This window comes from Emydura macquarii, unplaced genomic scaffold (genome assembly GCF_026122565.2).
Source record: "Emydura macquarii macquarii isolate MOO-44397 ecotype Brisbane River unplaced genomic scaffold, CSIRO-AGI_Emac_v2 contig_450, whole genome shotgun sequence".
NCBI lineage: Eukaryota > Metazoa > Chordata > Testudines > Chelidae > Emydura > Emydura macquarii.
Window position 1 is genome coordinate 12707910 of NW_027130587.1, and position 25291 is coordinate 12733200.

Here is a 25291-nt window from a genome sequence, read left to right on the forward strand (position 1 = left end):
CGCCCAGGATGCCAATGGGCAGCTACCCCCATTTAATGACTACAGCCCCCAGCATGCCGGGGGGGGGGGGGGATTGGAGAGAGAGAGAGAGAGCGGACCCCGCCCCGCCCCGCCCCGCCCCAGCCAGGCGTGCCCCGTGCCTGTAAAGCGCTCGGCAGCGGGAAGGGGCTGGGCCCGTCCAGGCTGGTGTGAGGGGCTCGGCGCTGCACAGGCCAGGATGCGACAGCAGCTGCCCCATGTACTGACTCCGTGTGACTCCCACCGTGCCCGGGGGTGTCCCCGCCCAGCTCTTTCCCACACAGCCCAGGGCGTGTGTGTGTGTCACAGCAGTGTGTGTGTCTGTCTGTCACAGCTCTGTGTGTGTGTGTGTGTCTGGCTGTCTGTCTGTCACAGCAGTGTGGGGGGGTGGGGCGGTGCAGGGCAGAGCAGTGTCCGCGGCAGGCGGGGGGCTGTAGGCGGTCCCTGAACGAGACGTGGCCCCGCCGGAGGCAGCTCCTGGGCGAGCTGGAGCCGGGTGCGGCCCGTGTGACACGGCGGGTCGGGACGGGACGGGACGGGGGGGCGCTAGGCGCCTGCCTGCCTGAGACACAGCCTGACCAGCCGGACTGTCCCTATAACGTCGGGCCTCGGGTCACCCCGGGCGGGGCGTTCCTGTGACTGCGGGGAGGCGGGGGTCAGCCCGCGGCAGGCTGGAGCACCCCCCACCCTTTTGGGACTACAGCTCCCATGATGCAACGCGCCGCCCTCCCCGCGAATGGTACGTTCCGGGGGGGGGGGGGGGGGGGTGCCGGGGCTGTCGCCGTGGCAGCCAGAGGCCGCAGTGGGGGGGGCGGGGGGAGCGGTGCTGCGAGCCGGGGCGGAGGCCGGCAGGTAAAGACCGGCTGGAGGGCCCAGGGGACCGGGGGGGGGGGCGTTGGTTGGTTCCCGGACTCCTGGGTTCTGCTCCCTGCTCCACGCAGGGACAGCCCGGCTTAGGATGCTCATGGCACAGCCTGGCCTGTGTCCCCCCCCCCGCCTCATCACACACAGGCAGGCTGGGGGGGGGGGGAGACAGGAGGGCCTTGCCCCCCCCCCCCCCCATGGGCTCTGACGACCGCCCCAGCGAGCCCCATAAGAAGCCCTGCAGAGGTGGGGCAGCAGCTTCTGCCCCGGACACAGATGGGGAAACTGAGGCATAGATGGAGGGTCACGGGCGGAGCCAGGATGAGTAGCCAGGAGTCCTGACGCCCTGTTCTACCCCCTAGGCCAAACTCCCCCTCCCCCCAGTCCTTGTCCTGCTACAAGGCTTCTCTGACACTTGCCCGCTGTCGCGCTCAGACTTGGGCTGGGACCATCCGCACAAACCAGCCCTGTCAGCGCCATGCAGTGCAGGTCACGGCAGCGGGAGGGGGGACACAACACAGCACCCCAGGATCAACACTACCAGCCCGCTCACCAGTGCTACCAAGGCTGGGGCTGCACCTGGGTGGGGGTGGGGGGACTGCAGAAAATCCTTTGTGAAGGCAAGGTCAGAGAGCCCCCGCCGTGTTCTCTGAGATTCCCCACCCTCTGTGGAAAGTCGAATGCGGCTAGATGCGAGTTCAGCCCAAGCCCACCCGTCCCCCTCCCGCAGCTGGCACGAGGCGGTAGATAGAAAGTCAGGTGACGTTCTCCTGGCAGACTCAGTTACACCCTTGGAGTCAGGGACATTTCTTAGCCTTGCCTTGTAAACTTGGGACGGCTCCTCTACTCCTCAGGGTACCGGGTTCTGCTCAGCATCGCCACTGCTGCCATGTGGCGGATCAACACCTGCCCTTGGTTTGCCGGCTTCATTTCCTGCAGTGGCACGAGGACAGATTAAGTGCTAACGGTTGGCCTCACTCAATCTCCCACTGCACAGAGAGAAGCAGCTTGGTGCATACATAATTTATAGAGCCAGTGCCCAGACAGCTGTTTCTCATTGCACCATGTTCCAGTTGCCTTAACTTCCCCTGTAAACAACCAGCTCCTGGTGCTCGAGGGGACGTATCTGACTGTGATTCTTCCTGGGCATTGGGATGAACTATACAAGTTAAAAGTTCGGCCTTGCTCTGATATTGACTGAGTGGCTGAGAAGAAACCTGCTGCATAAATTAACTTTTTTTTTTTTTTAAATACACCTTTGTTTAAATGTCCCAAATACTACAATTCTGGTTTAGCTTGTCTAGGGGGTTAATAACTGCTGTGCTTTTTTTGGGGTGGTTCTAAGGGACATCTTGAGTCATATAATAGCTGTTTATCTGCACTTCCCTCTGTTGCTACAATCCCATGAATCTTTCCCATGGGTAGCTGCTGTTAAGTTAATGCTCTTATTTACATGCTGTTCACTCCCTCCCGCCCCCTTTTGCATCGTTTTTGCTACCAGGCTTTCTACGCTGTATCCTGAAGCGGGACAGATATGGCCAAAGACGTTCTAGGCGATGCAAGTCTTCACTTTGATGAGCTGAATAAACTACGCATCTTGGACCCTGAGGTTGCACAACAAACAATTGAACTCAAAGAAGAATGCAAAGCTTTTGTGGACAGTGAGTTCTTTCCCATTTATTGGCTCTGCCTAGGACAAGCTCTCAGCAATACTAAACATCAGGTCTAAATTTTACTTCTGCTGCTGGAGGGCCTTTTGCTATTTTTAAAAAATAAGTTCATCTAATGACAAAAATGGAAATAATTACCATTCACAGATGGAATTTAGAAACAATGCCGTATGTCTGTCCCTAAATCACATCAAATAGTTTTGTTGTCAGCCTGCTTGAAAACAAGCATCCAGCTCTTTGATGGCAAGAGTAAGAGCAGTGAAAAGAAGCAAGGATGTATTCAGAGAGTCCAAGCCAGGGGTCTGCTTTCGTTTTTAGAAGCCTTTTTATTCATTGAGAGCATTAAGATGATAGCTTGTTACTTCTGGCTTTTCACATCAGTTACACACAACATCAGTGCCCTTCAGAGGCGGTTCCCTGTAAAAGAAACCGGACCTGGAGCTCAGTTTCTGCCTGCCAAGCTGGTTCCTGAAATAAATCCTGTATATGAAACTGATAATATTGATTTTTCCCCTGTACACAACACTTGACACAATTTACAAATGTTTGCTGAAGCTGACAAGTCAGTATGGGCAGTGGGTCTACTGTGCAGACACTGTCACATGGTCTTTTATCTTCCAACAGTGTCTTGTTAACGGGGTGAAAAAAAATCTATGACCATTTTAGAGCAACTTTGTTTTTGTGAATTTCAGTTGTATGATTATGTTAGGGCACCTATCCTAGTGTAGGCATCTCTTTTTAAATTTGGATCTAAATAAACAAGAGTATAGGGAAGTCAGATTAAGATTAGATGGCCTAGTAAAGAACTCCAAATCTCATTAATGCTTCGTAGTCTTTCATTTTATTTTCCTCTTCTCCACCTTAAGTTTAGTAGCAACAAAGATCTTAAAACAAACATATTCCTAGTACAAGCTATTTAAAAAAATGCTGTAAGAACATAAAGCATTAAGAAATGCTGATTGTAAAGCACTCAAGTGCTGTAGTAAAAGAATGTTGGTGTCATTTTTATGAGTACTTTTAGTTTAAACATAGAATTTTTTCCCTTTGCAGAAATTGCCGAGTTTCAGAAAATAGTAGGTAGTTTAATAGAACTTGTTGATCAACTAGCAAAAGCAGCTGAAAATGAGAAGATGAAGGTACTGTGCAATTAATTATTGACCCATGAAATACTCTGTCCGGTACTATATGCAAAGCCAGCCCCTGCCTCCTTACTATACAGTGTGAGCAATCTGTAGCTATTTAATCAATTGGTATTATATACACTGTTTTAGTGACCTGTTAGGTGTTAACTGCTCGACCAGCTATTTTCAGATTAACATCATAGTTGCTCCTTCCCAAGGGCTTAAAGGACCACTATTAGCCAGTGGCACACAACACAAGCAAGCTCATTAAAGTGTCATGTCATTCCTGGTGCTAGTCTTTTCCCAGCCCAACAGCTTGTCAATTATCTTTGCATGTAAATAGCAGATTTCTTCTTTCTAACCAGTATTTTCCTTCAGTGGGGCCAAAATGGAGTGCATGGGACATGAAGCTTCAGCTTCTGACGTGTCCCAGTGGGCAATGCCCTCAATGAAAACATCTGGCAGAAGGAAGCAGCAGATTAGAAAACAAAGATGTTTTTTATACACATCTTGACAGCTACATTTGTGAAGTTTATTGTTGATGCATATGTAGAAATACATGTCACTAAGATCTGTGTTTTATAGGTCAGTCTAGGAACAAGCGTGAACATGTGGTGTGTTAATAAAACCCCACAAACATACACTTATGTTGGAAAAAGTTCAGAACTAATGGTCAATTCTGCGCTTAACTATTCCTCCTTCGCCCCAATCAACCAGAGATCAAGTAATATTTCTAGACCTGGCTTTGCCATTGGTGCTTCTGTGACCTTATGCAGGTCATCAACCCTGTTGGTTTCAGTTTCCCCAGCTGGAAAATGGTGATAATACTTGTACCTTAACAGAGCTGGGCTGAGCCAGTTATGATCTCAGATCTGGCGTGTCTCTTAAAGCATTAACACACAACTTGTGTGTGACATTCTACAGGTAGTAAAGATGAGAAATTTGTAGGGTCTCTGTCTAAACAATGAGATTACTACAAAGTGGCATAAATATAGATAACTCTTCTTGGGTCAGTCACAGTAGTGAATATTTGAAGGGCAACTATCACGATGTGATCTTCCTTGAAATCTATTTATTAAAACCACTTGGAAAGTTGATGTGTTAGAAATGATAGAAAAGTTGTTTAAAATGCCAGTGGTTAAAACAAAACGATCCAGCTGTATTACAAAAACCCAATCTTCTTTCCAACAGGCAATTGGCGCCCGGAACTTACTAAAGTCTATAGCAAAGCAAAGAGAGGCTCGGCAACAGCAGCTTCAGGCTTTAATAACGGAGAAGAAAATGCAGCTGGAAAGGTAAGTGAAGATGTTACATGAGGCCGAGACCGATAACTTTCCAGGAGTCTGGTTTAATATTTTGGAAGGACAGATAGTAACAAAACAAACATGACAAATATTGATTAGTATCACTGCATTTGAGGCCTAGAAATTCAGTCCCACCATTTAAACTCTAAATACAGGTTGTAACCTCTCTCTCTCTCCCCCTCTCTCTTTCAGATACCGAGTAGAGTATGAAACCCTCTGTAAAATAGAAGCTGACCAGAACGAATTCATTGACCAATTCATTTTTCAGAAATAAAGGATTTAAGACCAACAGCAACTGACCTGGAAAACTTGTACCTTTCCAGTATCCTGATGATTCCAAACACACGCAATTTTGTATTATGTACGAGTAAGCAAAGCACTAAGCATAAAGACAAAAAAAATAATTTTTTAATACTATGTGAACTTCAATTATAATGGCAAAAAGGCGGGGTGTTCCACGGATGTGTAAATAAGAAGTTATATCCTGTCACTTGTTTTTAAAAAATGTGTATGGTCAGTAGTTTGAATTGAATTCATCTTTGAATGGACACTATGCTATGTTACATGGCTTTTTTTTTTTTTTTTTTTTTTTTTTTTTAGGTTAGAATACTTTCAGAGAAATCAGGAAATAAATTATCATTTTTAGAAGTTAGAAGTTGCTTTATTTTCAGATTGTTTTTAGACATGCCAAAAATCAGCTGCTTTCATTATTTATATAATTTTTGGGTTTTTTAAGAGATTGTTTTCTTTAGGTGTATTTAACTAGTTCACTGGATTGTCATATTCATCGTTCACTAAATACAGCTTTTCATGTATTTTTTTCTACATGCATTTTCATGCATTTTTTCTACACAGACACAAAACACAACATTATTAAGAAGCAGGAACAGTTTGTTTTTATTTTGGCTGAGTAGAAGAGAATTGCCATCCAGTTAAAAAAACAAAAACAAATACAAGTTTGTGATTAACGAAACCCACAAATGGCAATCCAAAATTGGAAAACATAGAGCAGAATTCAAAAGACAGATTATGTCTAAGGCAAAATATCTCCTCATACACTTACAGACTCATGTTCAGAACACCGGTTTCCTGGGAATTTTTAACAGTGAAATAAGCTGCCAATTAATAAGATGGACCATCCTGAACTCTTTGTGACATGGGCGGATGTTAACTGTAAACGGGTTTCGATAATGATTGTCTAAAGTCAGGTTCCAAAATCCATAATTAGATATCGAAAATTGAATGGTCTGATTTTCAGAAGAGCTGAGCACCCACAAATCCCATTAAGGTCAACCGGCGTTTCAGCACCTGAAATAGAAGTCAGGATGCTTATACATAGATTTGTACACCTAACTGTAGGCAACCAGGTATGAAAAGGTTGGCCTCTGTCATTTAAACCACTGCACCCAGGATAAGCATTCAAAACATACTTTCAATGACAGAATAGTCCTTGACATCATAAGCAACTGCTATTACCACAATTGAGATTCTAAAGCTCAGAGCTTTTAGAAGCGAACTGGAACAGACAACATGAGCGCTCGTCATTTTCTGTAACTGGAATGCCTTTCATTCCAAATGCGGCTGCAGTTTACACCCAGCATTTCAAGTGGCTAAAAATAGGATGCTGCCTCACTCAGGTTTGGCCCATTTGCCCCTCTGTAGATGCAAATGGAGGAGTGGACGGGCCAACCTTAAATGGCACTGCGACCCCATGCACAGGTCACACCATCACTAGGTTTGGGGGCCCTCTCAAATGGGATCCAGGGCAGAAATCAGGAGAGAAATCAGTGGTTTCGCATGCAGGCATATTCACCATGGTCTTTTTAGGAGGAGAGCAGCTGAAAGGGAGGCAGAATGGAAGTGCGATGTTCTATTTTCAGTATTGCACGTCAAAGGCTTTACGTTCGTTTTGTTAGCACTGCTGAAACGCACCAGTTTGACAGCGCTGGAGAAGTTAGGTCCCCCTAGCCCCAGAAGCAGGTACAGCATGGGGGGTTGCTGCTAGGATCCTTGTTTTGGGAAGATCAGTAACTTTCAGCCAATTCAGGCCTTTCATGTGGGACTCATACTGGTGTGAAGTGTGGCAGCAGAGTGTGTAGATGGGCACTTCTCTCACAGGACCTGGACTGAGTAGGTTCAGAGGACAGAGATGGCTCAATTTTTAAGCTGTTTCCATTCACCATTATTTCTTTTTCCTCTTCTCCACCTGGTTGTATTGGGGGCTGCACAACATGGTAAACAGGATCAGAACTGGAATCAGCAAATATGGCACATATATGGATAACAGAGTAAGGCGTTCATACTGGGTCTCCGGACCCAGGTGCTTGGACGCTGAGAAATCGTAAAACAGAATGTGTGCAAGGATAGGAAACAGAGTTGTAGCTACGTGAGTGGAGTAGATAATTGCCGGAGTCCGTATCCATTTGCAGCCACCTGCATTCAAGGCAGAGAAGTAGTATAAACATTTGTTTGAAGGTTTGAAAGAAGAGGGCAGCATTCAACAGCCTTAGGATAAATACATTAAAGATGGTGAAAGCACATTGAGATCTACTACTGAAAAGTGCTATAAAAAATGTTAGGTATTAACAGAAAATTAACCGAGACAGCACGAGCCTCAATTGCAAGGACTATATGGTAGCAGGAAAACGAATCTGGTTTTATTAGGTGAAAGAGTGGCAGCACAAGGCATGCCAAATGGAAGCTTAGAAATACAGGATTCGGGTAGGAGTCCTGGGACATCTCATCAAAGCTTCAAAGCAAGTGGGTAAAATATTTTCATCATAAAAAAAAATAGACACGCAGACTTGATTCAAGAATTATATTCTTTGGTCCACCACCAGGTACTGTGTAGATGCCGTTTATCATTAATACCCATTTTACAGAGGTTAAGTGACTTGCCCAAGGTCATACAAGAAGTCTGTGGCAGAGCCTGGAATAAAAGACCCATGTCCTAACAGACTTGTTTTGTCCCCAGTAGACCCTGTTAAACCAAAAATCCTAGGTTTATAGCTAAGATAAAGTTCTCTGATGTGGGAAAGAAAGGTATTCTGCCAGGCTTGACAAGCATCAGTGAAAGAATATTTTTTCCTGTTTTTATTTTAATTAAATTATTTTCCTGCAGACTCTATTCTACATTCCTTACTGAGGCAAAATGCCTAGTGAAAAAAAAAAGGACCTGCACATGATATATTTGTAATGGCTTAAATTTACGGAATAAATTGTACCATATAAAAATGAATATTTGCAAGAAGACTGCATGCACAACATTGTTCTTGCATTCCTTCTGTACCCACCTTTTAAGAATGCATAGGCTGCAATGGGAAAGAAAGGCATTTGTAAGAAGGCTTCACAATATATAAACGACTGAAACCATGCCGGGGGGTCCAGCATCATGGGATCTTTAAAGGTAATCGCATACCATTTTAACCACTGTGTCATCTTAAGGAAAAAATACAACAGATTAATACACTTCACATTCACTGCAAATAGAAACAAGGCATTTTAAATGACCCATTAGATAGAGCCATCATTACAGCAAGAGAAACATTTTTAAAGATACTGGCTCATCTTCAGCTGTGCAACTATTAGTGTTAATGGGAATTACTCTGCTAAAGCCTCCCAAAGTGGTGAAAGCACTCCTTAAGCATACATTAAATTCTGCAGCGTTTTAATCCACACGTTCTCGGGATTATGACAGTCTTACACACAGCCACAGACCACTCCTGAGCCGTCTTTTTCCACATAGAGAGCAAGTTTAACAGAGAGAGGAAAGATCCTTGAATTCCACTCTTCCTGGCCCTGCCACTGTGAGGCCATGCAGAGACAGATTTACAAAGGTATTTAGGCATCCCAAGATGCAACCAGGTGCCTAGTGGAATTCACAGAAGTGAATGTTTGTACAGCACCTAGCGTAGCAGGGTCCTGGTTTACCATGGGGGCTCCTAGGCACTCTGATCATAAATAATAGGAGTTCAAAGCCTAATTCACTTAGGTGCTTTTGTAACTCCCACTAAGTTCCCATCTGCATCTTTAGGAGCCTAAATACCTTTGTATATCTGGCCCATGGTGTTTAAACAGCCCTATTAAAAAGGTTTTTGTCCCAGCTCCCTGTGCAAACAAGTTAAATGATAGAAAAGTAAATTCAAACGTGGTTTCCTTAGAAGTCCTGTGGTTGAAAGTCCATTGAGATTTGCTAGTTAATTTTTAATTACAATATGGCTTCTAAAATGGAAGAGGCCTCCTGATTGACCAACGCGAGGCAGAAATCAAATTCACTAAGTAAGCTGCTAGACAGCCACCACTGAACTCATTCAGGTAACGAGGAAAAGTTAAGACCGCCTGAGCGAATGGCCTCATGTCCCTGTCTAAAGTTGTCGGATACGGATTGTATTTATAGTTTTCTATAGTATTGATCAAACCACAACAACAACAAATGAAGGTTTACTACACAACTCGTATTGTACTTTGATTGTTCATATGAAATATGACTGGCTCTACATTTTGGGAACCAATTAGCTCTGTCTCTCTCACACTCATGGTGGGGTTTCGCTCAGAAAATAGATGTACTGAATCATGAGGTCAGTGTTACAGAAGACACAATCAATGAACAGTCACGGTACCCTGCTCTAACTCTTCCAGTCTCTCTCTTCCACGGTATTAACTTTTTAAAGACAAGCAGTAACACATGGTGCTTTGCTAGAGACAAAAGAAATCTGTTCTGTCACCCAGATACTCCAGTACTGCTGGATTAGACCTCTGCAATATTTAGCATGCTGGGAAGATAAAAATAAGAGATTTGAGCAGGGAGGTTTCTTGCTTTTGTCTGTCTCATGGTGTAGATGTAAAGGCTATGTCTACACGGACGGTGAAAAAGTCGCCGCCATCAGATCGACCTATCTGGATCGACTGAGCGGTCAGTGAAGACCCGTTCAGTCGATCCAGAAGTCAACTCTATTAATCCACCCCTGCAAGCGGCGCAGTGCAGTGAAGACGGCGCGCGGAAGAGAAACACGGCACTCGAGGGGAGTCACGCACGTTTTCTGCGTAGTTCGCGTAACTCCCATCAACTGCCGCCACATGGCCGGGGTAAGTGTAGACCAAGCCTTAATTGGCAGAGGAACCTTGCACGGATTTCAATGGATTCTTTGAAAAGGCCAGTTGGCCTGTGTCCTGGTGAACTAACCAAAGTGAAATTTATCCGAGCAACCCCAAACTAATGAGCTGGGCAGAAGATCTACTCTTCATCTATATTTATACTTAATACTAGATGGAAGCTAAGTGCTACTGTAAAACACTGACTCCTGTTCGGGCTGTAAGAGAATAGCAGTCTAGTGACATTAACATTGTAGAAGGGGAGCTGAGCCTTTTCTCAAAGATGCAGCGAGATCAGGTTTTTCAAGCTACAGGCTAGGCATAAAGTCACTGCTATCCAAACCCTCCCGTGCACAGCATTCTGCCCCAAGCCCTTTCTCTCTGACAATCCCAACAGATTTACCCCTGGCAGCTACTTACACTCTGCGGGTAGATGCCAGCTCCAGGCAGAAGAGCCTGCAGGTCTATCATTAAAGTGATGGGGATGTGGGTGAGGAAATAGAGGGCAAACACCCACTCCAGGAAGCCTGTGACAGCAGCCATAGCTCCCCTGGTGCAGTGCAGCTGGCAGCAGGAGTCAGCTTGGCAGAAAAAAGACAGCAACACGCCATCTGCCTCTGGCTCCCATTGGCTGCCCTCTCGGTGGGCTGGGTTTCCTGCTGGGGGACGTCACAATTTAAAGGGCCACTCACTTTGCTGAAGTCAAAACATGTGCCTTCCTTCCCTTAAAGCAGATCCCATATCACTTAGCTGGAGAATAACTTACTATATTTGCACTACCATCTATTTTAAAGACTTAAAGACATTTTCACAGCGTGGTGAGGAAAAAATACTGGTTTGATCTTCAGTACCCAACTCAACAAACCCAACTGTATTCAAGCCCTCATCCAACAATGCAGCACAGGGTTTAGCAGCTTGCTTCTGAAGTGGGTAGCAGAAAGACAGAAGTACTGTTTGCATACGACACATGCACACTGTTACGGATTTCCAAAAGCATCTTAGTGACTCAGGAGAACAAAGTAGCATTGACTTTCAACGGGACCAGTGCAGTTAAGTCACAGGGGTTAGATTTTCAAAAGCATCCTATAAATAAGAATTTCTGATTAGCAGAAGAATCACAGGTTCTTTTAAGATGCTATCAGGTTTGAATATACTGTTGCTCACACTGATTTCTTTTACTTTTCCCAGACCTTATGCTTTCTGGCTGTCCCACTAGTTAACTGCTTCCTGGATAAGAATTTTCAGCAGACTGAAGTGGTTTGGCAGGATCCCCAGCACTAAGAGGGGAAGATGTGTCTAAATGTCCTAAAAGTGCTTTGAATATCTCAACTCTTCGTGCAGGAGTTTCTGAATTAGTACCAGTGCACTTCCCAGTAGCAGGTTGTGCTCCTATTTCGCACATACATTTTTAACCCCCTCCCCCCCAAACTATTTATAGGTTTACTTCAAGTCACCCAGCTGGTGTTATTCCTTTCCTGAACTGGAAGTTGACTGTGTTAAAAGATCCAGTTTAAGTCTCAGGTTATTATTGTGCAGTGGTTGTACACGTCTTCCCTTAATACAGATAGTAAACAAAGCTTTCAAGAACAGAAATACTCCTTGACTGAGTAGACTGACACCAGTGAGTGATCCATCCCCTTTTGTCCCCTCCCCGCTTCTGGCAGTCAGAGGCTTAGGACACCCAGAGTATGGGGTTGCATCTATGATCATCTTAGCTAATAGCCATTGATACACCTATCCTGCATGAATTTATCTAATTCTTTTTTGAACCCACTTATAGTTTTGGCATTCACAACATCCCCTGGCAATGAGTTCCACAGGCTGACTGCATTGTGGGAAGTAGTACTTCCTTTTGTTTATTTGTTTGAAACCTGCTGCCTATTACTTTCATTGGGTGACGCCTGGTTCTTGTGTTTGTGAGTGAGTAATTCTGTTTCTCCACACCATTTGAGCAGGGAGTTAGACTAGATGACCTCCTGAGGTCCCTTCTAACCCTAATATTATATGATTCTATGGTTCATGATGTTATAGACCTCTATCACATCCCCCCTTAGTCATCTCTTTTCCAGGCTATGAAAAATATACACCTATGTGTAATTTGCAAATACATCCCCAAAACCTACTAAACCTATCGGGTTAGTCAATAAGCCAATATGATGCAACTAGTACATGTAGAAATAATGACTAAATCACAATAGAGTAAATTATACAAAATGATTATATGCCAGCCAGACTGTTGGATCACTATTTTTTCACTAAAAAAACCTGCACTTAATTCAAGAAGCCAGTTCCTAAATTTAGGTCCTTTTTGAAAACTGTAGTTTTGTGGATGAGCTGCTCAAAAACTGGTTAAAGTAGAGAATAGCTTTGTTCTCTAAGCCAATCAGCATGCAGCCAGTCAATGATATTTCACGATCGATTTGGGGGATGGATACTATTAATCAACTCCTACACAGTTTATCTTGTGTCTTTGGTGCTGTTCCCTACCATAGGCTTGCCTTCATCCAAAGCACCTGCTAGATGTGTGTACCGTGAGCATAGGATTTCCAATATGTGTCCATTTTTGCATCTTTTCCTGCTCTTGTTCTCTCTCTTCTTGCCCCCCCGAGAAGCCACCCCCTGCAGTATATTTGTCAATTTGCATCTTTGTGGTAACAAAAACATTTGTTTTAAAATTACTTTTCAGCGCTTGCTAATTCTGCACCCCTTATCAGTGCAAAACTAATAAAGGAGAAGCATGAACTGAAGTCAGGAAGTGTAGAGATTAGTCGTTACAATATTGTTTAATCGAATGTACAATGATACCAACAGGAATTTAAACTGCTTAACATGCAGCCCTGAAAATTCAAAATCACTGTCAATGGATAAACTAGATTTTAGCCTTACTGGATACAAAGAGGGTGCAAAGAGGTATTGCAATAGGATTTCACATTTTTAATTAGTACTCAGAGTAAGACCTATGCAGAATAGCTAAATCTATATGAATGCTTCTCATTTTAGTCCTAGAATTACTACTTTTGTCCCACAGACACAGCACCTGGTGCTCTCATTTTAATTGTAATTTATCTACAGAACCAAGAAACTGAGGCTACAGAAAATGTTCAGGTCATCACACATTTTAAAACTCTTGTCCTATGTATGTGCATACTCATTCCTAAGGGTGCCTGTCCCACATTTGGTCCAATGCAGATTGATTAACAACATGATTTTATTCCTTGTGTGTTTATTGAAAAGACCTACAGAGGAAGCTCTGGCAATTTGGTTCCAACAGGAGTTGTTCAGATGCACAATGTGGACATTACTATTCATAACATTATGAAGTAAACCCTTTACAATACCTTGCATCAAGAACACGGAAGGAGAGAGCAGCTATAACAGCAATCAGTTTCACATTTGCATTGAAAATAACCCACACTCAGGGAAAACTGAAAACCTACGCTAAAGCAGAACTGAGTGAGCTGCATTGGCTTACCAAAAGTAGTACCAAATAAATTAACTGAAACCAGCTTACTGATATCCATACGTGAAACAGTGATGTGACATCCCCACCATCTTCTGAAGGATGTTGACATTTAGCTCATCATCATAACATGAAGAAATTGAGGCAGAGAGGTTACATGAATTTTCTGAAGTCAGGGAGGAAGCCCATGTCAGAGCTGGGAACAGAACCCAGACCTTCTTCCAGGCTTACATTCAAGCCATGAGGCTATCCTTCCCCAGCTATAAGATTATTCTATTTCTTGTGGGTTCTAGCAGTTGTAACTATGTAAGTTACTTGCTTGAATCTTTGAACAGTTCATAACCATGAAACGTGTGAAATGCTTTCCATTCTGGTTTGTTAATGCAACGCAGCTGAATGCTGGGCTACTTACATTAGTTGTCCAGAAAATCCATTAAAGCTTTTGCTTTGAAAGAAAGAATTATGTTGATTTTGCAAACAAAGAAAAAACAAAGTAGGACCAACCATCCTTGAGTGCGCAGCTTTAACCCCGCCCACATATTTAAGTGTAAACCAATTTCTTATTTATTCTTCATTAAACCGGCAGTTCTCAGCTTCATCCACGATCAAATGTTGCAATAAAGTTCAGAAAATAATCAGAGTAACTGAATGCTTCATAAAAAGTCAATATATCAAATAAACCATCCCCTCCAACTCAAGAGGCTTTAAAGTCTTTTCACTTTAAACTATAGTATTAAATCAGTAATTAAATCAGTATTAAATCAAGTTTAGAATCACTGAAAAGTTAGCATGCTTTTTTTGGGGGGGAGGGGTGGAGTGAGTCAGGAAATGAAGAGATAACATCACTTCTTTTTCAAATGTCACATTTAATGTTTTCACCACTGTACTTCAAATCTACATTTTACAAAGTGACCAGCAAGTGTGCCACAGTAACTGACCAACCTCTGAGATTTTACCTTTCATACCAGTGTCTTCGTGGGCTCTTTTAAACACGTTTCTCATTCAAGTGAATCGAAATGTTTCAGTTGGTTTTATTCTCAAGAGCCTCATAAAAAACAAAGATATCGCATCATCTTTGTTTAGTAATTCAATGTTTGTCTCTTTCACAGCAAATAATTACTTCATTGAAGTTAAAACTTCCAAACATAACTTACTAATAGTCTCCAATTTCAGCCCAGATCACTCTTGTTGAAAATACTCTGCTAAATACAGATAACTTACAATAACTTTAACAGTTAATTGTCCATAACAAACAACAAGGTTTTTCCCCAGACCAATGCTCAAAATTTAAGACCATCCATTAGTATTTCTTTGTACAGGTGAAAAACAGTCTTCAATTTTCTTGTCTTGTTTTAAATATAAAAGTTGGAAGGGACATTCAAGTTTCAAGTCTCCACACTGAACTTAAAAAAAAATAATAATCATGTGGAGGTAAACAAACCAAGTTGTATACTCCAGGAGGTAGAGGCCTTCAATTTGTGTTCATATATACATATGCACAGAATAATTCAGTGTTCCAACAGAAAAAAGAATTAGCCAAAAAGAAACAAAAGTTATTTACTACTGTGACATTTCAAGACTTCCACAGCTTTGCCTAAAGACACAAACACAATTAACGTAATTCCCTATGTGCTGTTTTTTCTCTTTTCTTTTCTTTCTTTCTTTTTTTTTTTTTTCTTCTCAACTGTCCAGTGCAGGAAAAAATTCTCACAAAATTTCACAGACCTAAAATGTGCAAGCTAGTTTCTCTCTATACAGCAATGATGTCGGGATTCTTTGAAATTAGCCCATAAATGGAATTATTTACACACACAGAAGATGCATGCTTGGGGGTTTTATGTAAGAAAGAGCAGAAAAACTTCTAATAAAAATAGATTAAATATATATATATATATTTATACTGGGTAAGGAAACAGAAGTTTATTCTCTCCTAATCACAAACTCATTCTCTCTACTCACAACATTTGATTTTAGAACAGCACACATCACCATCACAGCTCTAGTGAGAAGCTATTTATAGGATTTGATCATCAGGTGACATGTCCATTCATATAGTCTGGTCACTGTCATCTGATGAGACTTCATGATTGGTCACAATCAAGTTCTCTGTATTCCTTAATTTTAGAAAACCCAAAATCTTCAGGAATGGCTCAATATCAAAACGCATGTCTATCCTTTTTACAATCTCACTTCAATTAAAAAAGCAAAACAAAAAACATAACCTCCCCAAAATTTGGTTCAATTCTCTGTTTGTTCCGAGCTGAGCCATCACAGCTGCACAAGAATTCATAAAACATGTGCAACTCTGGGTAAAATATTTTCTTCTAAAAGCACAACCACTTTACAAGATTAAAAGTCTAGTACATCTCTAAATATTATTCGTATCATACAAGTAGTGGTTGTTAATTTAAAACTTCATTAGTAAAATTACAGTACAAGCATGATTAACTTCCAGAATTGCAAATCCCAGACTCCAGTGGAAAGCTACATTACATCTTCAGTAGTATATCATCTTCCACTTTTATTCCCAAACCAGTGGAGATGGCGGCATCTCAGATGGCTGAGCAACAGTGGAACTAGAATATAACGAAAACAGAAAATCAGCGTTCATTTGCAACGGGTCACAGACAAGCAGCAGCAGAAACAAAGTTCAATTGGGAAACCAACATTTACTGTACCTCTAAAAACTCAGATCAATAACCTTTTACATTAAAATATAGAAGCATACCTTTTTGTCATTAGCCTTAATTGCTCATTTTCTGAATGGTTCCCCATTCATCATTTTATTTCATTTTAATATTTTTGCAGTGCACTTTTAAAATTAGAATATCTCTTGAATATACAAAATCTCTCCATTTTAAACTTTACATGCTATCTACATTTTCATCTGTTCACAGACAGAGGATCTATTACTTGAATATTTTACATGTTTTACTGAAGTTCAGCATCACCTAAATAAAAGTACTTTTAAGTTTAACCATAAATGTTTAGACTATTATTGGCAGAAGGCAGTTATATGGAAAATTTCCCCACGCCCCTTAATTCAAAATTTAAAAACATTTCAGATGCATCACAAATGCTGTACGACTAAGAAATGTGAATGAATATCAGATGTGATTACATACAGTTACCTAATAAAGCTCTTAAAAGCAGCAGACTGAGGGTTGATGCAGAGAGGTACTCTGTTTCCTTTCTGCTGTTCCAAAATGAACTGATGAATTATTTCTGTACAGGAAACAATTGACACCATTCGGTTAGTACTTTTTGCTTCAATTCGATGCAATGCAGATTGGAAGCAAACATGGTTTTCTTTGGTGAGAGTACATGCAATAAGATTATTGGGGACAAGAGCAGGAAAAAAAAGTCACCCAGTTTCCACACCCCCGGTCTGATGTATCCTGCCAAATACCACAAATGCCCATGGTACTTTCATATATACATTGAAATAAAGTAAGTAAAATAAATACCCACCCCTACTAAAACACTAATTGATGGTAGACTATGGATTGAATATGAAAATTTAAGTGCAATTTCTTGAATTGCAGAAAATTCTCAGTAATGTTAACTGGAGTTGCATGCATGGAGAACACAACCCTAGCATCTACTATATTTTTATTAGTATATAAAAGAGCTGAAAATAGAAACTTTTGCATCCAGATTCGCTGATGAGTGCAGTTTGGTAAACAAAAAAACAGCAACTGCCGGTATTACATTTATAAAGGAAGTACTGAAGTCTTTAATCTGCAGATGTTCTGAAAACTCCCATCAGGGATTGCTGACAACTGCGCAAACCCCTGCACGGTGCCCTTTACTTAAACTCCATACCAGAGTCCTCTCCTGGAAGACATCCTTCCTGCCCTGTTTCCATCTCTGCAATTTGCCATTTTTTCTCCTGCCTAAAGAGATGCACAGGCAGGTAATGTATGCAGAGTTCCTCTTGGCCTGTGAGGATTGATTTGTTTTCCCCTTGCCACGCAAGTACAATACTGGTACTCTGTCTTGGATGTGAATGCTTGCAGGAGATACCGATTACTAGGTGTATGAGACAAGGTGGGTGAGGGAATATCTTTTATTGGACCAATTTCTATTGGTGAAAGAGAAGCTCTAAGCTGAAAAGCTGGTCTCTTTCACCAACAGAAGTTGCTCCATAAAAGAAGTTCCCTCACCCACCTTGTCTTTCTAATATCCTGGGACCAACAAGACCATAACACTGCAAACATACTAGATGTATGACAGGGCCATCGATGCTGGCAAAGTGCTGCAGCTCTCCCACATCACTGGCCTGACAGCTTTAAGCAGCAGGATCTGACATTGCAAACGTGGCCTTGCCCTAGGAAATCCTGTGCAGACGTAATAAGCAGCAGAGTAAAGAGGGGCTATATTTTTATACAGATAAAATGATTAACTGAGAGGAGGTGTGTGGGGTTATTTTTAAAAAAATATTTTTTAAACACAAGGTATTTGCCAGGAGTTATGATGCTGCTAACTGGCTATTGCTTCATCACATGTGAGAAGAATCTGCCATTCCCACCTAGGAAGGATCTCTGCCAGGCACATGCCATGCTTTTCCCAAATTTACATGCACAACTTCATTGGGAGGAGGAGGATGGAAGTTATGTTGCCTATAACGGAGCAGGTATTTCTTTCTACCTGGCATATCTGCAGCAGTTTGAGAGTGCAGATCCACGTAATAGGTCAACGAACTGCAGGGCTTTCGAGAGCACAGTAAAATTAAAAACAGGTAAAAGTCAGACCCCATGTGATACCAGCGTACAAGATAGGATCTGCAGCTGCATGTCACAATAGATATGTAAGTTAGGAGAAAGAATGCCTGCGTCAAGTACCATTTTTGCATGGGCCCTGTGGGCTGTAGCAAGAAGCCGGGCCTCCTCGCGGCATTCTTTTTATTCTTGAATAGATTGGCATTATTTCATCAGAACAGTACACGGTTGCTTCGTGAGCTGACGTTGCTTGCATCTTAACACCAAACAAGGCACAAAGTAGTACCTTCGTTTGTTCCCTAGTTTAAAAACAAAAAGGTACTAATGCTCATAAAAATCCTTAATAAAAATCAGTTTTGGAAACCGCTCTCTCTATATACGTATAAGGCAGTATATTAGCTATACCTCTCTGCTGAGGCATTTAAATATAAACTTAATGAAATTAAAATTAGACACAGATCGTGTTTATGGCACATAGTAAGGATTTTTAAAATCAATGTTTTAATTGAAATTTTCTCATTTTAGTATTTCAGATTCCCAGTCTAACAAGCCTTCTGCACGCATATCTATTTTTTGGCAGCCTTCGAGTAATTAAATTAAGAGGAGCGAGAACAGTTCTCCAGCTTGATTTTTGGCTGTGCGTGAGATTACATAAAGCACAGCAGAAGGAGGTACATCACTGAGAAGGGCTGGACAGCGAGGTGAGAGAAGGGGAAGTGTGATTGGATCAAAGAAAATTATATAAATTCACACGAGCAAAAACTTGGTAAGTTTCCGAAACATGAGTACCCAACAGGGCAGATAACTCAAGAGGTCATGGCAGTATTGTGGGTAATTTATTTTGAGAGAGAGAGATTAATTTTTCCTAAAATGATTATTCTTGAATATTTGTTACTTATGAAACAAGAAAAAAAAATTTCTTCTGCCTCAGAAACGCATACGTTATTCCATCTAAATTTTGTCTGAAAGGAATGTACTGGGGATAACTCTTGTAAAACTAAATCCCTATTCATGCTCTGGCTCCTCCTTTGTCCCCATTCAGTCTCCCAAGGCAATGATATACTGCTGGGTCATGTTTAAAAAACCCAACATTTCTATTCTGGTTTGTTTGTTATGTTGGGATCGGACTTCAAGTCTCTAGTGGCATAGAACAACTGCTAGTGTTTAGTAACCTTCCGCACCAGTAGTTCCTTCTTTCAGGCATCAAAATTGATTTTGCTCATCATGGCATGTCAAGACTCAGAGCGTGCCCCTTGTACCACTGCCAGATCCATGGAATGGCACCAGCAAAAGAGCTTATGACGGCAGTTGCTTTTAAGGCATTTGACATGGCAGTATCAATGTGAACAGACCGTGATAGACAGAATTAAGTGGCAGTACTATGAAACTATCCAGCTTCTGCAAACTACTAGTGGATAAAGGCTGAGCACAGTCATTGAGACATACACTCTTTTCCTTACACTAGCTGTGATGTTTTCTTCTAGAATTCCCTGCTAAAATACCACCTTTCCCCCACACCATTCTCCAATATGGATTGTCAACTCAGGAGAAAATACCAGCAAGGACAGAAATCAATAGTTTCCCATATGCCAACTATTTTATAGCATTCTCTCTATCAAAACAGTAAGAAAAAAAAAGTTATTTGGTTGAGAAATTGCAATTCCACTGATGACCACAAGAAAAGACCTAATGGGTCAAGGTGGCTGGCTCATTACATACCGTGGGGATCCCCAATTCCAACTATGTACTGCTCATGATAGAGTAGGGCGATCTAAACCTAAACCTAAACATGAAGAGTGAATGATACTCACCTTTCACCTGACGAACAGAACTGAGGTTCTTTTCAAAAGTGTCATCAAATTTGGGATTAGTGATGGGTTCAAAGTCACTGGTATAAACTCTTCCAGTAGAGGTGGAAAAACAACATTTACACATACAAGTGTGATATCGCAACCGCCCTTCATCAAGATACGGATGAGCTAAGGCATCCTTAGCGGATATTCTTTTGGACTGAAATATTAAATTAAAAAACACTGTATTTGTAACAAAGTATTTTCAGTACCTTGTGTTGTACACAATGTTTTCCCACAAATTCACCCCCAATGGTTTCTAAATCACACATTAAGTATACAGTACTTAAGAAGCTTCTTTCTATTTTTGATTAATTACACCACTAGGGGGAGTATATTACTAAAAACAAGCAGTGTAAGATACAGACTCTATATACAGTCTGTGTACACACATATATCTATTATATATATTAACCTTTCTATGTAGTACCCGATATCAGAAAATTATGCTATAAACAAACTTTTCTGAAATACGCCTCACAATAATTACTTTTAACATTGAAATTTATTTCAGCAAGTGCTTCAATAAAAGTATTAGGGAGCATTTTGGTTAACCATAGTAAAGAATCCTTCATGCTGGTACAGGCACCTATTCGGCAAAGCATTTAAACATATGCTTAAGTTCAAGTCTTACTGAGCAAAAGCACTTAAGCATATACATAAAGTGAAGTACACGCTTACAACCATTAAAGTCAATTGACTTAAACATGTGCCTTTGAGGTCCTTATGAGCACCTTACACATTAAGTTTCACAGTACCGTTGTTGAAGGAGTACAGTAAAGGAGCTAGGATGACCTAGAGGTTAGAGCAGTGGACTTTGGTTAGAAGATCTACATTTTATTTCCAACTTGCTGAGACCGGCTGTCATGTGACAAAGCAAGCCACTTAATCTTTCCATGTCTCTGATTCCCCACATCTGTAAAATGAGGGATAATACCCACTTCTGTAAAATGCTTTGAGATCTTATGATGGAAGCTGCTATTGCAAACGCAAAGCATAATTAAATTCTCATCTCACAGAAGACTTAAAAACAGTAGAAAGGTGAAGTGACTTGCCCAAAATTACTGAGCAAGTCAGTGGCAGAGCTAGAAATAGAACTCAAGCATCCTGGCTCTGTTTTAGCCACTAGACAACACAGTCTCCTCTCTTGAAATGTCAGAGTATACAGCACCTGTTCTTCGGATTGTTGGCTTGATTCTCAAAGATGCTGAGCACCCACAGCTTCCACTGACTTCAATGTGATTTTTGGGTGTCAGTGCTTCTGAGAATCAGGTTATATGTAAATCAGTTACTATTTAACATTTCATTTGTTTGTTTTAATTTCTGTGTCCTTCGTTTGCTAAAAGCTTTTACAATATTTTCTGCTGAAAGCAAAGATACCGCCTTCTGACCACTCTGATGATCAACTGCAGGCTCTCTGCTTCTCAGCACAGTCATCATTTGCCTTTCTTATCTTATTCAATTGCAATTTTAAGGATTTTCCTCTCAAGGTGGAAGTGCTGTAATGACTACAAACTTAGATTTCAAATTTTGAAATGACAAACTTGCAGGGTAAGTCCAAGAGCTGAAGTCCCCACCAGCAAGGGCTTGATTCTATTTAGAAAGACAAGCCCATGCTGAAAAATTCCCTATGTGATGGTGTGTCTAATACAGAAGGAAATTTTCATGTTACACGACTATGCATGCCCACGCATCACTGATTAGAATTGAATCAAAGTATCTAACATTCAGCTACCTACACCTAACTAATCTAGGGGGGAAATGGCATGATTCACAAACACCCTCGTATGCCACGGTTCCGTGCCTTCTTTCTTTAAAAGGGAGCCTATTTTTTGCAGATGAACTCCAGATTGTTCAGTGTACTCTATATGCCCACAGAACTACTCATATGGACTTTGCAGAACAGAAGGCACGAAAATGGTGGTATAGAAGAAACCCAACAAAAATCAATCCTTTATCCACGATGTTCATCTATGCAAAATATAACAAGATATGTCATTTTAAATGGTGTTGTATATCAAATAAAAAGACTTACTGGATCAAAGACCAACATTCTGCAAAGGAGATGAACTGCTTCATGTGTAGCTTGGCTGGAAAGTGTATATAGGACAGGAAGGGATGGCTGTAAAAGAGAGGAAAAGAGTATTGAAGTCCAAGTCATGTTATATCAATTCTGTATAATATAAGAGTTTAAAACAGTGCTTATTATATCAGTTACCAAGAATACACATTTTGCGGAAAGGAAAATGCACCTTGTCTGCCACCTACAACGAGGAACAAATATTTGATAAGAGGCTCTTGAATCTAGCAGACAAAGGTATAACAAGACAAATTCACACTGAAAATAAGGTGCAAATTTTTAACAGTGAGGGTAATTAATCATTGGCACATTTACCATGGTAGATTCTCCATCACTAGCAATTTTTAAACCAAGATTGGATTTTTTTCCCCAAGCTATGCTCTAGTTCAAAAGGAATTATTCTTGGGAAATTCTACAACCTGTGATATACAGATCATGATGATCCCTACTGGCCTTGGAAACTATGAACCTCAAACATGAATATCATTGTTATGGCTGAACGCAGCACATCTGAATGTAAAGTAATACATTATTTTTCCTTAATAAAGATTTTAGACCGAATTGCAATTTTATTTCAATTTCCCCCTCAAGTCAGTTTATATACTGGTAGCCATTCAGAAGTCAACATTTATCACCAGCTACCACATGAAATTGACAGTATTGCCCTATATTTCATATTCTAAGTATCTGGGGTACCTCAGATACCACTGTGTAGCAACTATCAGTATATATTGATTTTGGATGGACAACCACCGCACCTATTGCTGAAAGATTCTGAGTTTTTCTGAACAGCCTATTGCAGCACCACTATTACCACAACACTTTGTGATGCTCTATTTTATTTTAGAAATGCATCATCTTACTAGAAATGAGCACGAAGGGAATGGATTTTATTTGAATAATCCAGAGTTTGGGAAAAATCGAGAGAGCCATTCAGAAGCAAGGTGAAGTCCCTTGCGGCCAGGGGCTCGTCCTCCTCTGTCCCATTCACTCAGTCCCATAACAGTGGGGCTGCAGAGGGCTCCCTGTGCGGAGGCATGGCTGGTGACACCTGATTGCTGCAGATGCAAGGTGCAAGGCAGAGCAGAGACCTCCAGCCAGGACTCTGCTCTGCCCTGCCAGGACCACAGCCTTCCCTCCACCTTGTGCCTGCCGTGATTGGGTGTCACAGGTCCTATGGCAGCTCTCTGCAGCTGTGCTGACAAAGCCCTGCTTGTTCACTCCTGAGATATGGGGGGATAAGAAAGGGATTCCGACAGTACATAGTTCAGATAAGCAGCTGAATACTGCATCTTGTATGCGCACCTCATTCAGTGCACAGGAGAGATGGTGCTCGATTAATGAGCAGCTATTCAATATCTTGTTTTAGCTTCATTGTTCAATATGTGGCCCTAAGTTATTTACTGTACACTATTCAAATCTTGCTCTGAAGGAAGAATTAATAACTCTGCATTAAATCACCTTAATATTGGAGTGCTTCACAAACATTAATTTAACTTAACAAAAGCTCTCTGAGGTGAGGGGGGTATTATCTCCATCTTACAAATGTGGAGGTAAAACACAGATATTAAGGTCAAAAGTATTCATTATTTTTGGGTGCCCAATTTGAGACGTCTAGAATCTAACTTATGGATCCTTAGCATTATAAAGAACTTTATATTCAAGCACAGCTCCTACTGGCTTCAGCTGCCACTGAGAGCACACAGGATTTCTGGAAACCAAACCCCCGAGTCTCCAGTTGTGTGGAAAATGAGGAACACGCAATTAGTGACCACCTGGGAAAAGTCTGGTTTAAGTGACTTGCACTACAGGAAATCTGTGCTAAAGCAAGGATAGAATCCAATTCTTGGGGGCAGTGTTCAACTGCCTTAACCGAGACCGTCCTGCAATCCCCTGCCTCATTTGCCACACACCTTCCCACTTCTGCTGGGGTCCTACAGACAACAGCCTCCTTTACTACACAACCCTGTTTCATCCCCAGAGCAGGTCCATCTGTGCACTGAACGAAGCAGGGGCCCTCACAATGAAGTCTGGTTGCTCTAAATTATCTTGATGATGTGGTCAGCATTTGCTTAATGATGTTCTATTGCATGAAGTTGGCTTTTTTTCAAATTATAAATATTAACGGTGTCAACTTGTTTCGTGACTTTTCACTCATTGTAATACTCTATGTATTATTAGTCTTTCTTTGGTTATTTTTTGTTTTTCAGAAATCTCCCAAATCTTATACGGATGCTTTAGCATTTCAGACAGGGATGATCTTTTTTTTTTTTTTTTTGTACCCTAGCACAAGCAGCACTCTTTGAAGCACTGTAAAAATAAATACTAACCACTCTTTTATGGTTAAGACATTTAGATTCCACGGTGTTCTGTACCTTGCAAGGAGCCAGGATAGAAAGCAAAAAGATCATGTCCCAAGACGATCAGAACATTCCCTCCTACAAAGTATACAGCAAGAAGTTCTATGGACCGAATCCATCGATATGCTTTACTTTTATAGCTCTGCTGCCGTCTATAAACTGTTTGAGCTTCTCTCTCTCGTTTATAACACTGGGGCCCTCGAAGGAACTGCAGCCTTCATTTACTATTTAATGCTCCTTTGCAGAAATTATTGATGTCATTAATCTCAATACCAGTGGCGACCGAACCTACATGGTACATTTTACTACAGACATAGAGAGTATTTTTGTAAAGGTTTCTTGATTAATTTATTTTATGTATATATGTGCAATCAAACCTGCTCCTAGCAGCTGTAGTTTAGTAAACTGCATCATTTCCTATACTGTTCTAATCTCAATGACAAACTTCTAAAACCAATCCACATCTGTCAACACAATCAAATCTTCAGCCATACAGTGGTTTTAGTTAGAAATACGCAGGCCAAGAATCAGAGTTTGAAGGAACTCTGGATTATATTTTTTCAGCAGCTCCACCTTGTGTTGAAGAGAAGTACTTGAGCCAAGAGTCACATGTCAAAGGTAGTTAACTCATCAGCTGATCTGCACTCTAAAAGAATACACTCAAATACCAATGGTGCTAGAACGGGCACGCAGTCCTGTTAGTAAATGGAGAGAACCGTCAGGCTCATCATTTCCTTAGATTGTAGGAAGAG

At 41.4% G+C, this 25291-nt stretch overlaps 3 protein-coding genes across 4 annotated transcripts in view; 1 reads left to right on the top strand and 2 right to left on the bottom strand.

Moving 5' to 3' along the window:
* Positions 1-489: 489 nt before the first annotated feature.
* On the top strand, positions 490-5381 carry IFT20 (intraflagellar transport 20). Of its 2 annotated transcripts, none has more exons than XM_067538031.1 (5): positions 490-757; positions 2384-2543; positions 3603-3688; positions 4865-4968; positions 5170-5381. In XM_067538031.1, exons 2-5 carry the CDS (start codon positions 2417-2419, stop codon positions 5249-5251), a joined length of 399 nt encoding a protein of 132 aa, XP_067394132.1. In that variant the 5' UTR covers positions 490-757; positions 2384-2416; the 3' UTR covers positions 5252-5381. The 2 variants fall into 2 exon arrangements, with proteins under 2 accessions (XP_067394132.1, XP_067394133.1); XM_067538032.1 differs by lacking the exon at positions 490-757 and adding an exon at positions 796-870.
* A 377-nt stretch (positions 5382-5758) lies between these two features.
* TMEM97 (transmembrane protein 97) lies at positions 5759-10696 on the bottom strand. The gene is given in 4 exon segments (XM_067538029.1): positions 5759-7410; positions 8271-8415; positions 10489-10632; positions 10634-10696. Coding segments are annotated over 4 exon segments (603 nt in total). The 3' UTR covers positions 5759-7159.
* A 3678-nt stretch (positions 10697-14374) lies between these two features.
* NLK (nemo like kinase) overlaps positions 14375-25291 on the bottom strand; it is a 107719-nt gene continuing 96802 nt past the window's right edge. The window contains exons 8-11 of the mRNA XM_067538033.1: positions 22135-22221; positions 20061-20259; positions 16660-16753; positions 14375-16104 (exon numbers count right to left, since the gene is read on the bottom strand). Of these exons, the coding sequence (XP_067394134.1) occupies positions 16050-16104; positions 16660-16753; positions 20061-20259; positions 22135-22221 (435 nt within the window). The 3' untranslated portion in view covers positions 14375-16049. The remainder of the gene's footprint in view (positions 16105-16659; positions 16754-20060; positions 20260-22134; positions 22222-25291) is intronic.